At 39.6% G+C, this 19242-nt stretch overlaps 1 protein-coding gene across 1 annotated transcript in view; it reads left to right on the top strand.

The window, feature by feature from the left end:
• LOC145981072 (CLIP domain-containing serine protease HP8-like) overlaps window positions 1-19242 on the top strand; it is a 55255-nt gene that overhangs the window by 17778 nt on the left and 18235 nt on the right. Inside the window, exon 2 of the mRNA XM_083114193.1 lies at window positions 1437-1566. Coding sequence (XP_082970319.1) covers window positions 1452-1566 — 115 coding nt within the window. The 5' untranslated portion in view covers window positions 1437-1451. The remainder of the gene's footprint in view (window positions 1-1436; window positions 1567-19242) is intronic.

Here is a 19242-nt window from a genome sequence, read left to right as displayed (position 1 = left end):
TCCACAGCTACAGCATGGAAACTATCGACTGTTTGCTCTGTTTGATAACATGTGGAAGCTGCACGGAAGTAACTTTGGAGAAAGTGGGTTATACTATGATACACGAAACTCCCTTCTTGATTAAGCAATTGGGCCACAAAGGGGGTGGGGGTATGACTCCTTATCAAGACCTCTAGAGCACGCCACTGTGTATTTCACGGAGATCATTGAGGTCTTGCACAGGTGTTTGGTAAATCATAGTCTTCACATAACCCCAAAGGAAAAAGTCCAAAGAACAAGTCTGGTGACCGTGGTGGCCATTTAATGGGTCCACCCCTCCCAATCCAATTACCAGCGAAATTGTTATTAAGGAAGTTAGTAACACAACGGGCATAATGTGGAGGGGGACATCCTGCTGAAACATGTACCCATGAGGTATACGAGGTACAGCATACTGTTGCAACATTTGCAGGTAACTTGCACCTGTAACTGTAGCTTCCTCAAAGAAAAAGGGCCCAATTACGGAATCTCGCGTCACACCACACATTCAACTTGGGGCTGTCGCGTTCATGTTCAACAACTGCATGGGGATTCTGCTCACCCCATATTCTACAGTTGTGTCTATGCACTTTTCCGGAAATGTGGAAGGTAGCCTCATCTGAAAATGTTACGCGTGTCAGGAATTCATTGTCATCATTAATGCGTGATAGCACTTCACTAGCATAATCAAACCTAGCGGGTTTATCACTGCACTTTAGTTTCTGAACAAGCTGTAACTTGTAGGCTCTAAGCCTTAACCTTTTATGTACGATATCATGCACAGTAGAACGTCGAATTTGAAGTTGAGAACTAGCACGTCTCACAGATTTACGCGGGCTTCTCTGAAAAGCTTCCTGAACTGCAACCACTTTATCCTCGCTCACACGCTTACGACCACTACCTTTCTTCCTCAACAAAGACACTGTTTCCAGCAATTGTTTATGCCATTTAACAATGTAATGACGTTCTGGTGCTTCCTGTCCATATTGTTGCCGGAATCTTCTTTGTACCTTTACAGGAGACTTCAATTCTGCAAACCAAAAGCAGCACTCAACTTTCTGACGAACAGTAAACGGCGCCATTGTACAGACTACTCACGAACAAAGCCGCGCATGCGCTTAATTATGTTACGATTTTTTCCCTTCTGCTGGTAAAAAAAATCCTTTCTTCCCTCTTCCAAATAAACGTTGTTTGACATATCTATCGTTAACGATTGTTGAGTTATTTAAATTCTTTCTTGGTATATTTTTTCTCGAACACACTGTATATACCCTAATCTGTGGTATTAGCCTATTGATCACTTGATTAACATTGCATGATGTTGATCAATTGAAAAATGAACTGATTAACTAATTGTTAAAAGTCGCGATTATTTTTAAGATATCACAATTGTAAGATGTTATTTTGTTTGTTTTCAGATACCACAACCGAAAATGTCTCCTGATTATACGTACAGCATCGTGAGAAATGCATTCTTTCTTAGTCTTGTTCACATCACAATATTCATTGGACGCACGTCAGCGGCAGAAACATCAGACGATGCTTCAGGTAAGTACAATAACACAGATTTTTGTAAACAACAATGAAATTAGTTTTGTTGAAGATTAAGCGCATTTAAAACAAATCTAACCAAAGTCGACTAAATTGTGGATCGAAAATAACTCAGAATTTAGCGAATAAGAAGACCAGTTTCAGAAGTGTAATTTAAGTGTTATTATGGTTTTATCGATGCTTAACTAAAAGTGGTAGTGATCTCAACACTCAAGAGCATTTTCAAGTGAGCACCAATCTACAATCATTAAAGTTTTCATAAATCTGACTTCACCACTGAATTCCTGGTGAAATTCTAGCCCCAAACCATACCCCACATGCCCCCCTTCCCATTTAAAGAAACGTGAAATTAGATCTAAGATGGCGGTCACCAAGATGGCGGACGTTGTAATGACATGCACCAAAAAGTTTCCCCTAGGCCTAACATATTACTACCATGACCAATTGCTGCAATCTACACTCCCTTTCATTTTATAAGAGGTGGTCAGGAACTTATGACTCACCCTGTATATAGTTTCTCATAATTAAAGCTGGAAGTCATGCCTGGCTACCTACTATAGAATTATGAATACTGGAGTTTTGACTCCAATTAAAAATTAACAAGTAGGCCTACGTAAAAATGAGTTACATCGAGATTTAGCTTTTTCAATTCGGAGTTAAGCTGTGGTAACCAAACTTTCATTCGAGTATACTTTCTATTCTATATCGTCGTAAGAACAAAAAAGTGCCGTTTTTTGTGTTTTCCAAACGACCGCTATCTTTGAAACTCTGTAAATAAAAAAATTGTGATCCCATCGTGATGAAATTTAAATACGGTGCAGGTAGAAAGGTTTTTAATATAATTCATTTTTAGATTTTCAAAATAGGCCAAAAAAGTTTCGTATCAATTTTGCGACACAACGTTTTCTTAGTATTGGGTCGTCCTATAAATACGATCTTCGTCTTGTTTTGAAGCTCTTTGTAGCTGCTTTAAAACCCATTATCACTGTCAATTCACATTGCGGAACAGATTTTATACAGATTTTTATTCAACGGATTTAGGATGTCTCTTGAAGGTGGCAACATTGTGACATCATTAGCGGTCAGTTAAACCTTGGAAATTGCAGGCTGTCACTGCGAGCTCTTGCGTTAAGCACCTAGCTGAACCAATTCCAAACTAACGTACGGCTAGAAGTGGGGGAATTTTGGAGTGTGCTATAGTTTGCAGTTGTATCGCAATCCCCCCAATTATCAAGGTTAATTAAAATTAAGGTTAGGGGTATTATTTTTACCTTCTGGAACCTGACGTTCATGTTCTGCCTCCCAAAGCTAGTCCTCACGCTAAAAGGAAAATCTCAAATTTGAATAGTCTTTACACCTTGACAATTCTTTAAAGAGAAATTCAGCTGTACGCATGGTTTGTCCCTCATCCATACCACTCCAAAACGGACTATAAGCCTATGAAACTCAGGACCCACCTAATTCTTGAGGTTGAATTCCGCTCCCGTGCGGTAACAGATATGGTGTGGTAAGGTGTCCATAAAATAGAGTTCGAAATTGTACTGAATCAGTGTTGCCAAGTCGGCTGATTCAGAACTAAATTTCGTAGTGTCAATCTAATTTTCCAACTTTCTGATCAGTTAGTATTTTGGATCAAGACACGTTAAACGAGGCACATTAGGGGGGGGGGTCCTCCTGGAACTGTGATTTAATTAGGTCTTTATATAATTATAAAATATGGTGTTTCTCACCAAGTTTCTTATTTGTCTTTGGTTATTAAACGCGTCACTTTTATATCTCTGAGTAAATCGTAACGAAGAGGATGAACGATGATATGAAACAGAATGAACAGCCATTCCCTGGGCGACAAGCTAACTCAGCACGTCCGTGGGTCAAACACTTATTAATACGTGTCCGTACCAGCAAACATGCGGATTCGCCTGGTTCCTGCAAGGGGGTGGAGGCAACACAAACTCAAGGGGCCGGACGGTCGTGCCATCTGCACGTTATGCGGCGAAGAGGAGACGAGGGCTCACATCCTACATGAGTGTGCTTGGTCGGCACCCCTCAGACAACGCAAATGGGGGGACAGTGCAAGGGACAGCATTGAGCAGACAATCCAGACTGTATGTAGGGAGGAGAGGAGTGGTATAACGAATGCAAATATCAAAGCCCTGGGCTCATATTTACACGCAGTTTGGAGGGAGCGCAGGAAAATGCTGCAAGGGGTCAGTGAAGGGTACGGAACAGTGGCTCAGGCATAGGTCGAGCGTGTAGTACAGTGTTGTGAAGGTAGTCTCAATCTCAAATGTTAGAAGAGGGCCCATTTATACATTATACATGTACATATGTATTTTTTTCAAATGTTTCTGTTTATAAATTGTATTATACGCACAGCCCAAGGGCTTGTATCAATATCAATAAATATCATAGAAGACTTACTCCCCGTAGAGGTATTTAAGAATGGTGGAGAAGCACTCTGGAGGAAAGTCCACCAGTTAGTTTGCAGGCATGATATGGGACGAAGATAAAATACCCAGTAGCTGGAGATATTGAGTTATCATCCCCATACATAAAAAAGGCGATAAAATGAATTGCGGTAACTACAGAGGAATAACCCTGCTAAATATTGGATACAAAATATTCTCCAATGTTCTGAGAGCATATAAAATAGCAGAAGAAATGCTAGGGGAATGTCAGTGCGGATTCCGTTCAAATAGATCTACTATAGATCACATCTTCACCATAAACCAAATTATGGAAAAGTTCTATGAACATAATATAGATCTGTATCTTCTATTTATAGACTACCAGCGGGCATTTGATAGTTTGCACAGAGCAGGGATTACTAAGGTATTAAACAAAGTAGGATTCTCTGATAAATTAAAAAGCCTGATTAAAATTACTTTAGAAAATACAACAGCTGGAGTCATGTAGGTGTAGGGTGAAATCTCCCCAACTATTAAAATAGAAACAGGGATGAGACAAGGGGATGCGCTGTCCACTTTAATTTTTATGTGCTACATGATATTATCGATCCACTGCACAAACGGGGGAGCATATTCTACAAAACAACTCAGATACTCGCTTATGCTGATGATATTGTGATAATATCACGGACCCTTGCAGATCGTAAAGGCACTTTCTTAAAGATAGACAACAAATCCAGAGAAACTGGACTCTTAATTAATGAAACAAAAAGATTATATATATATATATATATATATATATATATATATATATGTGTGTGTGTGTGTGTGTGTGTGTGTGTGTGTGTGTGTGTGTGTGTGTGTGTGTGTGTGTGCGTGTGTGTGTGTGTGTGTGTGTGTGTGAGAATGTCCAGATCGCCAACCAGACGAAATCCCGTGGTTCTGAATGTAGGCACATACTCTTTTGAATGAGTTTCCACTTTTACCTATCTTGGAGCCCTTCTACATAACAATACAGAAGAAGAAGAGACACAGTTAATCACAGGATCCAGGCTGGTAACAGACAATATTATGCACATGTAGAATTTTTCAAGTCCAAAAGTCTCTCCAAGAACTCAAAATTAAGACTATATAGGACACTCATCAGAACGGTGATAGTTATGGTGCAGAATCCTGGAAACTTGCATCCAAAGCAGAAAGCAGCGTAATGTGTTTTGAAAGAAAAATCTTACGAAATAGTTTTGGCCCCATTAAGAGAAGATGGATCCTATAAAATTAGGAATAACATGGAGCTAGAAGAGTTGATCCAACATGAACACGTGGTGGGATACTACATCAAATCACAACGTTTAAAATGGGCAGGACATCTGATGAGAATGAAGGAGGACAGGTTACCACGCTTGGCATTAAACCAGAAACTATGGGGAAGATGCCGACTGCCATGACGCCAACTAAAAAGCAATCCTTTATCTCCCCTATAAAATTTCTGGGTTTTTCCATTGATTGACACCTCATGCCCAGGTCGAGAGTCATAAATGTGTGTTATAAATTGAAAAGGAGAAGTATTGATCAAATAAACAATATTAGTATACGCGAATGAGAATAAATTATTATTTTTACCAAACTATTAAAATTTTAGAGACTTCTACCCGATACACTATATGAGTGAATATTTGACACAAATGTTATTTTTTTCACTTTTCATATAGTTAATATAATGAAAGGCATAGTTTTTTCAGTTAATTTTTAAATTTGCACACTTTGAGCTAAAAAAAATATTTGAAAATGAACTCAAACCACTTTTTCTTAGTCAATTCTTCAAGCAAATTCATTCTTGCGTTAGCCATTCTTCTTAAATGCCAATTATCTTTATTTCTGTTATTGAACATTAAAATAATAAGCCATTTGATTCTTTCTAATTTGATATTAACGCTGCCAATATCCCCAAGAGGGGCGAAGAATCGAATTGACATCGCCCCCTCCGGTCGCGACGACCATGTCCGTGAGCATCACAGATGTGAAATCCACTTCACCAATTTGCGCTAAACGAAGAAACATAGTTGTAAGCTTCGATATTCTAGCACTCACTACTTACAAAAACTGGCGTCCGCCATTCAAGGTCGAACCAATGATGCTTCTTGTATAGCACTCCTGGCCTAATAATCGAAGCGCGAAGCCATTTGACTGATGAACCTGATTGTTTTCCGCAATCACCGCTAGCTGGGAGTGGCGCTGCCTGTCCAACCGAGGAAGCTTTCCATCTTGTTCCATTGTTTTCTGTGGAAATCTCAACCAAGGCCAACGGTGAAGTAAGAGGGAGAAATTTTCTCACCGTTGTTACAATTTAACGACACTTCTGGGTAAAGGATCGTGCGAATAAAGAAGAAGAAAAGGAAAGGAAGCCACGTATTAAGAAAATCGAGCGTAGCAATTCCGAAAGGTGGTGGAGCTTGGGTAAGGTAGCATTAAGTGTGCACCAAGGACAATCACGCACTGCTTTGTTTGTTTTAATAAGCAATGTGAATGAAGAACTGGGTGTAATGAGAAAATAGGCCGTTTTTCAGGATTTATAAAGCTCCTATATATGCATTATTACTGTACTATTCAAAAAGTAAAGTAAAAAAGTAAAGTGTTCCCCTGTGCTTTGCACCATGCCATGAAGGCTTATAGGGACCCACACATTATTGATCACGGCCGAAGGTGGGGGTGATGTGATCAGCAACACGTCCCTGGCTGCCTTTACCCCTTCCCCCCCCCCCCCACACACACACAGAGTTTCCTCCAGGCACCCACTTTATACGACGCTGGGTTGGCACCGGAACCGCTTGTACAGGTGGGGAAAATGCAGGTTCTCCCTGCCGGGAATTTAACTCGGGTATCTCCAATGGTAGTCAAACGCCCTAACGACTAAGTTACCGCAGCTCTATTCTATTCATTACTGCGGTCAATATACATGATATCCTAATAAAATGTATAAAGCCATGGGAGTGACTTAACCTTGAGAGGGGGGCAGAATCAAACGACAACTTTCGGAGGAGGGACAGAATCAAACTTGACTTAACTTTCGGAGGAGGGACAGAATCAAACTTGACAACTTTCGGAGGAGGGGCAGAATCAAACTTGACTTAACTTTCGGAGGAAGGACAAAATCAAACTTGACTTAACTTTCGGAGGAGGGGCAAAATCAAACTTGACTTAACTTTCGGAGGAGGGGCAAAATCAAACTTGACTTAACTTTCGGAGGAGGGACAGAATCAAACTTGACTTAACTTTCGGAGGAAGGACAAAATCAAACTTGACTTAACTTTCGGAGGAGGGACAGAATCAAACTTGACTTAACTTTCGGAGGAGGGGCAGAATCAAACTTGACTTAACTTTCGGAGGAGGGACAGAATCAAACTTGACAACTTTCGGAGGAGGGGCAGAATCAAACTTGACTTAACTTTCGGAGGAAGGACAAAATCAAACTTGACTTAACTTTCGGAGGAGGGGCAAAATCAAACTTGACTTAACTTTCGGAGGAGGGGCAAAATCAAACTTGACAACTTTCGGAGGAGGCACAGAATCAAACTTGACTTAACTTTCGGAGGAGGGGCAAAATCAAACTTGACTTAACTTTCGGAGGAGGGGCAGAATCAAACTTGACTTAACTTTCGGAGGAGGGACAGAATCAAACTTGACTTAACTTTCGGAGGAGGGACAGAATCAAACTTGACTTAACTTTCGGAGGAGGGGCAGAATCAAACTTGACTTAACTTTCGGAGGAGGTACAGAATCAAACTTGACTTAACTTTCGGAGGAGGGACAGAATCAAACTTGACTAAACTTTCGGAGGAGGGGCAGAATCAAACTTGACTTAACTTTCGGAGGAGGGGCAGAATCAAACTGGACTTAACTTTCGGAGGAGGGGCAGAATCAAACTTGACTTAACTTTCGGAGGAGGGACAGAATCAAACTTGACTAAACTTTCGGAGGAGGGGCAGAATCAAACTTGACTTAACTTTCGGAGGAGGGGCAGAATCAAACTGGACTTAACTTTCGGAGGAGGGGCAGAATCAAACTGGACTTAACTTTCGGAGGAGGGGCAGAATCAAACTGGACTTAACTTTCGGAGGAGGTACAGAATCAAACTGGACTTAACTTTCGGAGGAGGGGCAGAATCAAACTTGACTAAACTTTCGGAGGAGGGACAGAATCAAACTTGACTTAACTTTCGGAGGAGGGGCAGAATCAAACTGGACTTAACTTTCGGAGGAGGGGCAGAATCAAACTTGACTTAACTTTCGGAGGAGGGACAGAATCAAACTTGACTAAACTTTCGGAGGAGGGACAGAATCAAACTGGACTTAACTTTCGGAGGAGGGACAGAATCAAACTTGACTTAACTTTCGGAGGAGGGGCAGAATCAAACTTGACTTAACTTTCGGAGGAGGGGCAGAATCAAACTGGACTTAACTTTCGGAGGAGGGGCAGAATCAAACTTGACTTAACTTTCGGAGGAGGGACAGAATCAAACTGGACTTAACTTTCGGAGGAGGGGCAGAATCAAACTTGACTTAACTTTCGGAGGAGGGACAGAATCAAACTTGACTTAACTTTCGGAGGAGGGACAGAATCAAACTTGACTTAACTTTCGGAGGAGGGACAGAATCAAACTTGACTTAACTTTCGGAGGAGGGACAGAATCAAACTTGACAACTTTCGGAGGAGGGGCAGAATCAAACTTGACTTAACTTTCGGAGGAGGGACAGAATCAAACTTGACTTAACTTTCGGAGGAGGGACAGAATCAAACTTGACTTAACTTTCGGAGGAGGGGCAAAATCAAACTTGACTTAACTTTCGGAGGAGGGACAGAATCAAACTTGACTTAACTTTCGGAGGAGGGACAGAATCAAACTTGACTTAACTTTCGGAGGAGGGGCAAAATCAAACTTGACTTAACTTTCGGAGGAGGGACAGAATCAAACTTGACTTAACTTTCGGAGGAGGGACAGAATCAAACTTGACTTAACTTTCGGAGGAGGGACAGAATCAAACTTGACTTAACTTTCGGAGGAGGGACAGAATCAAACTTGACAACTTTCGGAGGAGGGGCAGAATCAAACTTGACTTAACTTTCGGAGGAGGGACAGAATCAAACTTGACTTAACTTTCGGAGGAGGGACAGAATCAAACTTGACTTAACTTTCGGAGGAGGGGCAAAATCAAACTTGACTTAACTTTCGGAGGAGGGACAGAATCAAACTTGACTTAACTTTCGGAGGAGGGACAGAATCAAACTTGACTTAACTTTCGGAGGAGGGACAGAATCAAACTTGACTTAACTTTCGGAGGAGGGGCAGAATCAAACTTGACTTAACTTTCGGAGGAGGGGCAAAATCAAACTTGACTTAACTTTCGGAGGAGGGGCAGAATCAAACTTGACTTAACTTTCGGAGGAGGGGCAGAATCAAACTTGACTTAACTTTCGGAGGAGGGGCAGAATCAAACTTGACTTAACTTTCGGAGGAGGGGCAGAATCAAACTTGACTTAACTTTCGGAGGAGGGACAGAATCAAACTTGACTTAACTTTCGGAGGAGGGACAGAATCAAACTTGACTTAACTTTCGGAGGAGGGACAGAATCAAACTTGACTTAACTTTCGGAGGGCGGACAGAATCAAACTTGACTTAACTTTCGGAGGAGGGACAGAATCAAACTTGACTTAACTTTCGGAGGAGGGACAGAATCAAACTTGACTTAACTTTAGGAGGAGGGACAGAATCAAACTTGACTTAACTTTGGTGGGCAAAATCAAACTTGGGGACTTAATTTGGTTTGGCAGAATCAAACTTGAATTTAACTTCAGGGGGGCAGAACTGATAAGTCGTCAATCCGATAAAAATAGCGTCCACGACTATTTTGCTAAATACATTTGCGTAATCAAAAAACAAAATACGCTTCAATACATTGTTCCTCAGGTCCCAGAAGGATAACAAAAGTATCCGTAACTATTAAATTTAGTAACCTGAAAATTTGGGGGGTGCCCGCCTTGCTCCCGTCAAGTTACGCCTATGGTATAAACACTTTGAATGATTATATATAACATCAGTGTTTCCTAAAACTCGGTTCAGTAGTGGCGATTTGGTGCCAAAACTGGGGAGAAGGGGGAGGATGGACAATTTACTTTATCTTGGTTGACAAGGAAGGCTTAGTGTTAAGAAACCATAGTGCTTGGACAAAAGTGGCAAAAAGAGGGGGCAACTGCACCCATGCCCTCCTAATCACCGCCACTGACTCTTGCGATACCTTTCCATCAACCTTTTTTGCCTTGTGGGGTTCGTCGATGTTCACAGTCTTCCGGAATGTTTCTTATTGACAGTCTATGCAGTTCCCTTTTGCGTCAATTCGAGTGGTGGTAAGTAGCATAGGTGCATCTGTTTGTGACTCTCTTCTAAACTGCCCTTCCAGTAGCAATTTAGGATAAATTTCCTTTGTTCAAAGCTTAGTCAGCCTTCACCAGTTATTTCAAATTGATTACCTGAAAAAGGTCAGAACATTACGTGAGTTATCAGCTGTTCAAATATGTATACATTTTTTGGTACATCCTGTATTTGTAGGCTTACCATTCGTCCAGGATTAGCCCGGACAGTCCTGTTTTTTTAGTGCTGTCCGGGGTGAAGTCCGGGATTGCAAAATGTCCGGGGTTTTGAGAATCTGAACGTGAAAATAGCTACCGGTATTGAATATTCACGAACAGAATTTATGACCGGCAAGGATCGATCGATTATAAGGATCGATTATACCTTTTCTGTCTTCGAGATATCGACTTCCGAGCGGTTCCGTTTCCGTACTTCCGTGAACGTCTTGGTGGTCTCGCATGCGTGTGAAGTAACTCGTCTACACGTTTTTGATACAAGGAACATCTGCTCCAGTTGAGAGAGTATTTTCAATTATGTGGAATATTTGGTCTGCAGAAAGAGGTAGACTTCTAGTATCCACTGTTAAACAGTGTCAAAATGAATTCAGAACTTTGATGTTATTAAAACAAACAAGCCATTTCTGAAAATAGTCATGTCTAGTGAAAAGTACAACTGAGTCAACAGAGAGGTTTCCTAAACATCAGAAAATGTATTATTCAATTAAAGATTTGAAAATTAATTGATTGATTTTAGAAAATAATGTTAATATTTTTTCTTGTACAATTTATAGTTTAATATTCCAATAAAACGTTAAGGCTTTTAAGTAATTTCAATTTATTTTTGTAAAAAAAACAACAAATTCAGCAGTAACGAGTTGATCGCGAATATTTCCTGGGTTGGACACAAAAAACTATGGTAAGCCTATGTATTTGTCTTCAGTAATTGAAGGAAATGAAGTCCCTGGAAGGAGAATGGACTTTCTGGCCCCCAAAATGACGCGTGCGCGCATACACAATCACTCATAGTCGACAAAGATTCACAAGCTATTACACAATCTTGTCTTGTCTTGTAGAACGTCGTATTTTAGTTGAAAGCACATTACGCACAAACAGCTCATAAACTGCTAAGGCATTGAGTCAGCTGTGCCATTCTTCCCCCTGCAACGTAACTCAGGACCATAAACATGTTGCAGCTTGTCAGTGAGCCGCGTGCCGTTCGTTCTCCCTGGAAGTTTATAATTTCTTTTCCAGGTCATTTATGCTTCCAACGCCATTATTTTCTGGCCCAGTTACGTCCAAGGTCGGGTCGATATTGCACCACCAGGTTTTGTGTATGAATAACATAAGTTTCTGTAACCTTGAGTAGGATATATAATTTCCACAGCAGAGCCATTGTACTCATAACAGACGCCATTTTGGTTGCAAGTTTACAAGAAGAGAGTAGTCATGATGTAAAAAAGGGTTCTGTTTCTGTAATTGATTTAGTGTGGAATATGCACTAAAAATACATTGCAGCTGCGTTCATTACGTAACCGCATATCAATCACAACATTGCAATATTCTTACTCTATGGGGTATAGATATCTTAACCTAGTAAAGATGACGTAATAAATTAGCATTTGAATCCACTAGCGCAAGGTGCAACCACGAATTTTTGTCTGGGGGGAAGTACCAGGATAAACGTACTAATTATAATAATAACATATTATTATTACTAGTGGTAGTAATAGTAGTATGAAAAATGCTTATTACGCAAAACGGGGGTAGAAGTCTGTGCTAAAGCATTTGTTTGGAACAAGCGATTTCAAATATTCTTTCAACACGTTCATTTTGACATTAGCTAATAATGAAAAACAAGCTCACAAACTGTATTTTTGAATGGCAGAAATGATAAATGCATTCTGAAGATAATTCTTCTTGTACATATAACATATAACTTTTATGTACAAGATATGTTTTACACATATGCAACATGGAGCGACAGAAAATAAGAAAATACATATGCAAAATGCTAACACTAAATTGTGTAAGTATTTTGAAGTTTATTCGATACACATATACAGAGTGTCCAAAAAGTCACAGCAACCCGGTGTTTACGACCGTATAACGGAATAGCGAAACGCATTGAGAAGAAACGCTTTCTGCCAAGAGAATGCCCTGTATATTGGGAAAATTTAGAGACAAACATATGTAAGACCATGCATGTTTTAATAACAAATAAGCAGTGTTGCCAAAGACGGAATTTTTTTTTTGCAAATCGTGTGTATTGATGCACAGAACTCACTGAGGTAAATTATTGCAACATTTCACAATACCAACGAACAATTTGGATGGCCATCTATTGAATTTGACAGAAAAAGAACTTTGATGAAGTTTCAAAAACATTGCACAAGGGAATAAATGGGCTGTTCCAAAAATCGATGTTTTCACAATATTACGAGGGACACTGGCAACACTGTTACTGTCACGTGTCACTAACAGACGTGTCTCACCTCAGGCTATCACACTAAGGCACTTTTAACGACAAAGGAGAAAGTTGGTTATTCTCGAACATGTATAACACATATTATTTAAATACATTACAGAAAACAAATAAATTGCGAGCGAATTGAGCAAGGGGGGGGGGGCTGGAATTGTAAGAGTGGATATCATAACTGCAATCTACCTATACTCTGTCCCGGGAATGTGTGGAGCAAAGGCCGCGTATAGAGGTAGAGATGGGACAGTGGGCAGAGCGAAGCAGTACCAGCTACTCCGAACAGCTGGTAGCTACAGCCGCATTTTCCCCTCCATGAAATCACTACCCCTCTCACACGTTCATTGGTCTAGCCCTCTACAGTCACCACTTGCGCAGACTTGTTTTCGTTCCCTTGCTCCATAGATTCCCGGGATAGAGCATACGAGCGAGATACGATATAAAATATTTCATAATTGTCCATATTTTTTTAAAAAAAAAGTTGCTCAAAAACAAAAATGATAATTGGGGGTCATTTAAAACGAGTTTGCATTGGCCACTTCTGTTTCTCCTGAGTTCTTCACAGCTTTCATTTAAAAATTTCGATTTTCTCAAAATTTTGGGAGGGGCTGTAGCCCGTGGGTGCGCCAGTGTCAGAGTCAAACTTCATCAAACAAATGTTTTAACGCACATGTGCGGAAATCTATCGTTATTCAAAGACAAAGTCCAGCTCGTGTCATCATCTAATGTTGGCCGTTCTACGTGTATATCCCGGACGAGCCCCCACTACATGCAGTCCAATTTTTATTAAGTATTTACATATTCTTTTCGCAACAAACACGGCAAAGGATGCGTTACACTTTCATTTTTACCCAAAATGCATAAAAAGTTTTTATTGAATCTAGGATGCAACTATGCAGTCTTTTTCAAGCACTTGTCCTGTGCCGGTTTTTTCCTACCTTGCCTTCCCTTCAACAAACTTCCATTCAGTCGCTCGTTTCCAAATGACAAACGTCACATCCGGGAAGTACAGACATGCTTTTCAATAGATGTCAATGAATATACCTTTTTTCCTCCGTGTAACCTTGCAGTTTTTTTCTCATTCATGATACCCTTCCATCAGAGGCACTTGGTAAGGAAATATTCCGTCAGCGAAGACCAAAGCAAATATGGCTACCCTTGAAATGTGTTTCAACGAGTTATAGACTGTTTTTGTGCTTCTCATCTAGACACACATTTTCATGACGTAAAAGTCACTGAAACTCTTTTACATTGGAAATTATTTTGTGCACGCTGCCTTACGTAAATTTCAATAGTTGAAAGGTTATAATAATGATAATCATTTACATGTATTGTATTTGTAAATAGTAGTAATATTAGTTATCAACACAGGAAACTTGATGCCATAAAATGTCCTAAAATGACCTTACAATTAGCTTGGAAAAGATGAAGCTAACATCACTCTTTATCTTCAGGGTACTCTAACGCCACTCTCACTTCTACCCGGAAGATAACAGTAACGTTAGCCCTCGAAAACTTGATATTGTTTTCCACAACTCACCTGGTCGATAGTCCGAGAGAATCTTTTCAAGACTTACTTCGATCTTACAATTGTTCAAAAACTACATGTAAAATTACTTTAAATCAGTGGCAGGGATTAGAGGGGCGGGGGGATAGTTGCCCCTGAAACTTTTAACCTCTTACTGCTAAGCCTTGTCTACCAAGTGAAACTAAACTATCCCCCTCCCCCAGTTTTGGCACGCAATTGCGGCTCCTGCTTTAAATTTCAATATGCAAGACCGAATTTTTCATGACAAAAGAGTCGTTACTTGTCGGCACATCGCTTGCTTGTTTTAACTACTGAACTAAAATTAAAGGCAAAACTACCAATTAGGTGCTACTGTACATTTTTATTTGCAGTTAAGTCTTTGGCGTTATGTGCGTCATTTTAATGGAAAAATCTGCACTTATTTCTGATATATTGCAAGTTAGGGAACAAAAAAACAGAAGGGGTGTGTAAAATTTCAAATAAAGCTACAGAACGGATTTTCTATCATACGTTTGAACTAATTAATAAAAAAAATAATAAAAAACACTAAACTAAACCCCATGCCGAAACAGCCCTCTAAGGGCCAGGACCTGCCAGAGTGACTTTTTCATTGGGTAACGCGTGTGTGATCAGCGCGTTGAGTCCAATTCCCGCTGTTTTCTGGCAATCAAAACCAGAGCCCACTCGCTACTTCTTTTTATGTAGCTCACGATGCTGGGTCAACGTCGAAATGTTATGGGATGCCACCGGGAATGGAACCCAGGACCGTTCACACCATAGGCGACAGCACTATGCAGAACCACTTTGAACTAATTATATTTATAATTAATATAATGATATGTACCATGGCTGCATGTTCGTAAAGTAAAAAATTCGGGACATTCTCTCATTACGGCTGATGTTGACAAACCCGGCTAAATAACGGATATTCGGTTACTGTACATAAAAACATCAATTTTTTAATACAGTAAACCCTTGTTAACACAAACTCGCTTAAGACGAACACTCGGTTAACATGAACAAAATATTGGTCCCGGCAGGGATGTATTATACGTATCATATAGAAAATTTTATGGGTTAACGCGAATTTCGGTTACCACGAATTACGAACTGCTTTTTAGTCCGTTGCGTCATTAGATCTCATTTAACACAAACTTTCAAAGATTTTCATAACTTTTTCTGTCGTTCCTCTGCTAGGTTTGTAAGAAATCGCTCAACAATCTCTATCATCTTCTCAACAATCAACTTGTACAGTATTGTAACCAACAGATTCAGATCAACAATGTGCTCAAATATGTTTTTTCTATTCTTTAAAGCATAGCCAGTACGAGTAACATCAAGTGCCTCTGGATCAAGGCATTATTGCTCTTTCGAAGAGGTCTTATCGTATCTTGCAAAAGTGCAATATAAAGGAATTTTTCACCAGAAAATGATCTGCGAGTACTTTTTTAAAAAGTTAATTACTGTAGTACTGCACTAGTGTTTTCTATGACGACATACATAATACGTATTGTAAATGGTTAATGTGTAGAAAGAACTGTATTGCAACAATAAAATTTGAGTCGCAGGTTATGTCACGTGCCAGTTCCGACGACACAATGAAAAACACAAGGAAGAAATGTTTCCCGAGAGCGATGATAGATGGCAGCACGCCATACGAAGAAAAGCAGAGTTCACTAGAAATTTGGAGCGGAGAAGAGCGATTATATATATTATAGTAAATGCAAAATACATAAAGGAAGAGTATAAAAATTATAGAAGGAGTGAATGAAATGTTGTATATAGCCAATTAAGATAAATAAGAATATGCTCATATATGAAACAATTAGGAAAGTTAAGAAGTGAGCAAATGAATTCAGAAATGTATCTCTCCTTTTTGATCCTCTGACGAGGAAAACATCGTCAGCTTTTGTATTTGTCCGTCCCTCGGTGGCGCTGTGTTCAATTAGACGCCCCGAAGCACTTGCGGTTGCACTTCTTATTAGACGCACTGGGCCATAGGCAGCGCTTGCTGTTAGCGATCCTGGGCTATTCCCCTTTTGGTCGTTACATAGGAGGTAGCGCTACTGCCAGTTTAGTCGACCCTACTATTTCTATAAGTATAGCTTGTATCGTTTGCCAAAGAAACGGGGAAAGCGAGGGAATATATGTAATAAATAAGATTACGCTTTAAAAGGAAAGACAATAAATTAGAAGAAAGAAAAGAAGAATAAGCCTTCTCAAAAATTAGAAAGAAGAAAAGAAGAAGAAACCTTTTCCTAAATAGAAAGAAGAAGTCTTTTCCAAAAATAGAAGAAAAGAAGAATAAGCCTTCTCCAAAATTAGAAAGAAAAGAAGAAGCCTTTTCCTAAATAGAAAGAAGAAGAAGTCTTATCCAAAAATAGAAAGAAGAAGAAGCCTTTTCCCAGAAATTACTAGAAGAAAGAAGATTTCCTTTCAATTATTCATATATGTATAAGAAGAATATAACCGACGTAAATTTGGAATCAGCATATATATTAATTTCAATGTATATACAAGCTTCGCTATATATTTTCTCTGTATTGTGTATAGTTTCCAGAATATAGATCCGCATTTAACTATATCCTCTTGGCTATAAAACGCTTTCTTATTTGGAATTCTCGAATAAAGAACCTATCCCCTGAGATTAAGATATTTCTATAGCCGTGGTAAATAACATTTAAGTACGTACCCCCAGGGTCGTAGCAGTTAGCACGATTTTTTTTAACACAAACTCTTGGATTTTCGGTCCCTTTGGATTCGTGTTAACGAGGGTTTACTGTATTAGTACAGGTTTCTTTATATTTTGCCACAATTTGAACATCTAAAAACCCGTATCTAACTCGAAATGTACAAAAATATGTCGGACGATTCCACACATTGTTCTTATGACAGCGACAATGAGAAAGACAAGCGGCCTACACCTAATCCAGGGAAAACATTGTGAACCTTCCCTGAGCAAAACCTTCAATGTTTTTTTAATTACCATTTCAAACAGGTTTCCCTCATTTTTCTCCACTTTATGTAATCAGCTTCGTGTAAACGTCACTGGAAATGGAAACAAGGCTTGGACCTAAAGACTTCCGGGGTCTGTATGGTCAATTACACTATTGTTTCCTCTGCAGTGTCATTTTCAAACAATTCTCGGCACTAAATTCCGCTCATGTGCCAAGTCATTATGGTAATTGTAAGTATGCTCTTACATAAAGGTGCTAATAAGGTAGAGCAAGGGAAATTCGGAAAGTAAGGCACAGGGCTTAGAAACTGGTCATAACAGGTAGTCGCGTAGATGGGCACAATGAAACGAGAGATGTGCACAGTTCGAATAACACACTGAAAAATTTCGTGTAAATTATGACTTAACCAAGGATCGAATCTGAGTTCTTGACATCCCCTTTCAACGCTCTAGCACTAAGACACGAGATCAATTTCTGGTCTTCCCGGAATTACCACAATTTACATCGCCTTGCAAGTTTCTAATGTTCATTTCAGATATACTGCAACTTCTCGTTGCTACTGGACATTCTTGGACAAGCGAACATTGGTGCCATCTCCCTCCAAATGGCATGCTTTTGGTGTTCCAGCTTGAATAAGACGAGTAACGCCAATACACATTCCCATCACTATAGTTGACAGTTATTGAACTATTTCCTGAATATAAACTTAATAGTCCCGTCTAGTTGGCTGCACTTTTTGACTCTCTCAGCACTCGCGCGTCTTGTTGGTTACACCATGCAACACCGACTCTTCTACTTCGTTGATTTGGTGTCAAGTAGTGTATTGGGTGTCTGCGCCGTTTGCACTACGTTCTGGAGCGGTGTAGTGTGTGGTGTATGATTACTAGGGAACGGAACTTTAGGTAAATAAATGTTGTTGTTTTTCTGCGATAAGATAGAGACCCTCGTTATGTCAACGCAGCAAATTTTATTTGACATAAAAACACATCTTTTCCAGTTTTCCGTATGTAAATACATATTAAATACATAAAATCGCTCATTGACTTCAACTACCTCGAAATCCTCGAAATGTTTATTCCCCGCACCTCTTTCATATCGAGAGCGCTAGGTTTGTTTTGTCTTTGAACACGCTCGCTGGCAGACTTCTAGCGCCTCGCCAACGATCCTATTGGGGGAAAAAATTACCCCCACTGGATCTAACGCACAAGTGCTGTCTAAATGTACAGAAATTTTTGGGAAAAAAGAAGGTTTTCAAACTTTGTACCAAATTGCACGTGTTTTGGAAGGTGAAGTAGAGGAATAGGAAGCTTTGGAAAACTTCAGCGTTAGTGGCATTTCGTGCTTCAAATATGCAAGAATTGTTTCTTGTGACGTGGAGCGATCTTTCTCACAATATAAGATGCTTTTTAGAGATAATCGTCACATATTTACAATGGAGAATTTGGATAAAACTATGGTGATCCACTGCAACTCTTCCAAAAAATAGATCGCTAAGAGGTAAGCATTTAGAAACTGATTTCAGATGTTTAAAATGCATGTAATATTTTGTTTTTGTTACCAAATTATTTTTATTTCTGTCACATATTTTCCTGTTTTTATCACATATTTGCAATATTTATGACACATACAAAAATAAATATTTGAGTTTTTTAGCACATAAAGTTCCGTTCCCTAATGATTACGTGTTGCGTGCTAACTAATTAAATTAACGTTTATAGCAGCATTTGTTGAATCTTCTGAACTTTAACACTGCTATTCCTCTACTTGGTTGAACGTCATTGCCTTGCTCTAGCCTAGCACCGGGATACACCTGCGCTACACCTAGTGTCGAAAAGTGCAGCAAACTAGACGGGGCTAATATTTTTCATCGTTGTTATTAGCAGTGCTCCCCTCCGCCTCCT

The sequence above is a fragment of the Lepisma saccharinum genome, chromosome 28, assembly GCF_977018435.1.
Source record: "Lepisma saccharinum chromosome 28, izLepSacc3.1, whole genome shotgun sequence".
NCBI classification, from domain to species: domain Eukaryota; kingdom Metazoa; phylum Arthropoda; class Insecta; order Zygentoma; family Lepismatidae; genus Lepisma; species Lepisma saccharinum.
This window is presented reverse-complemented; position numbering and strand designations above follow the sequence as displayed.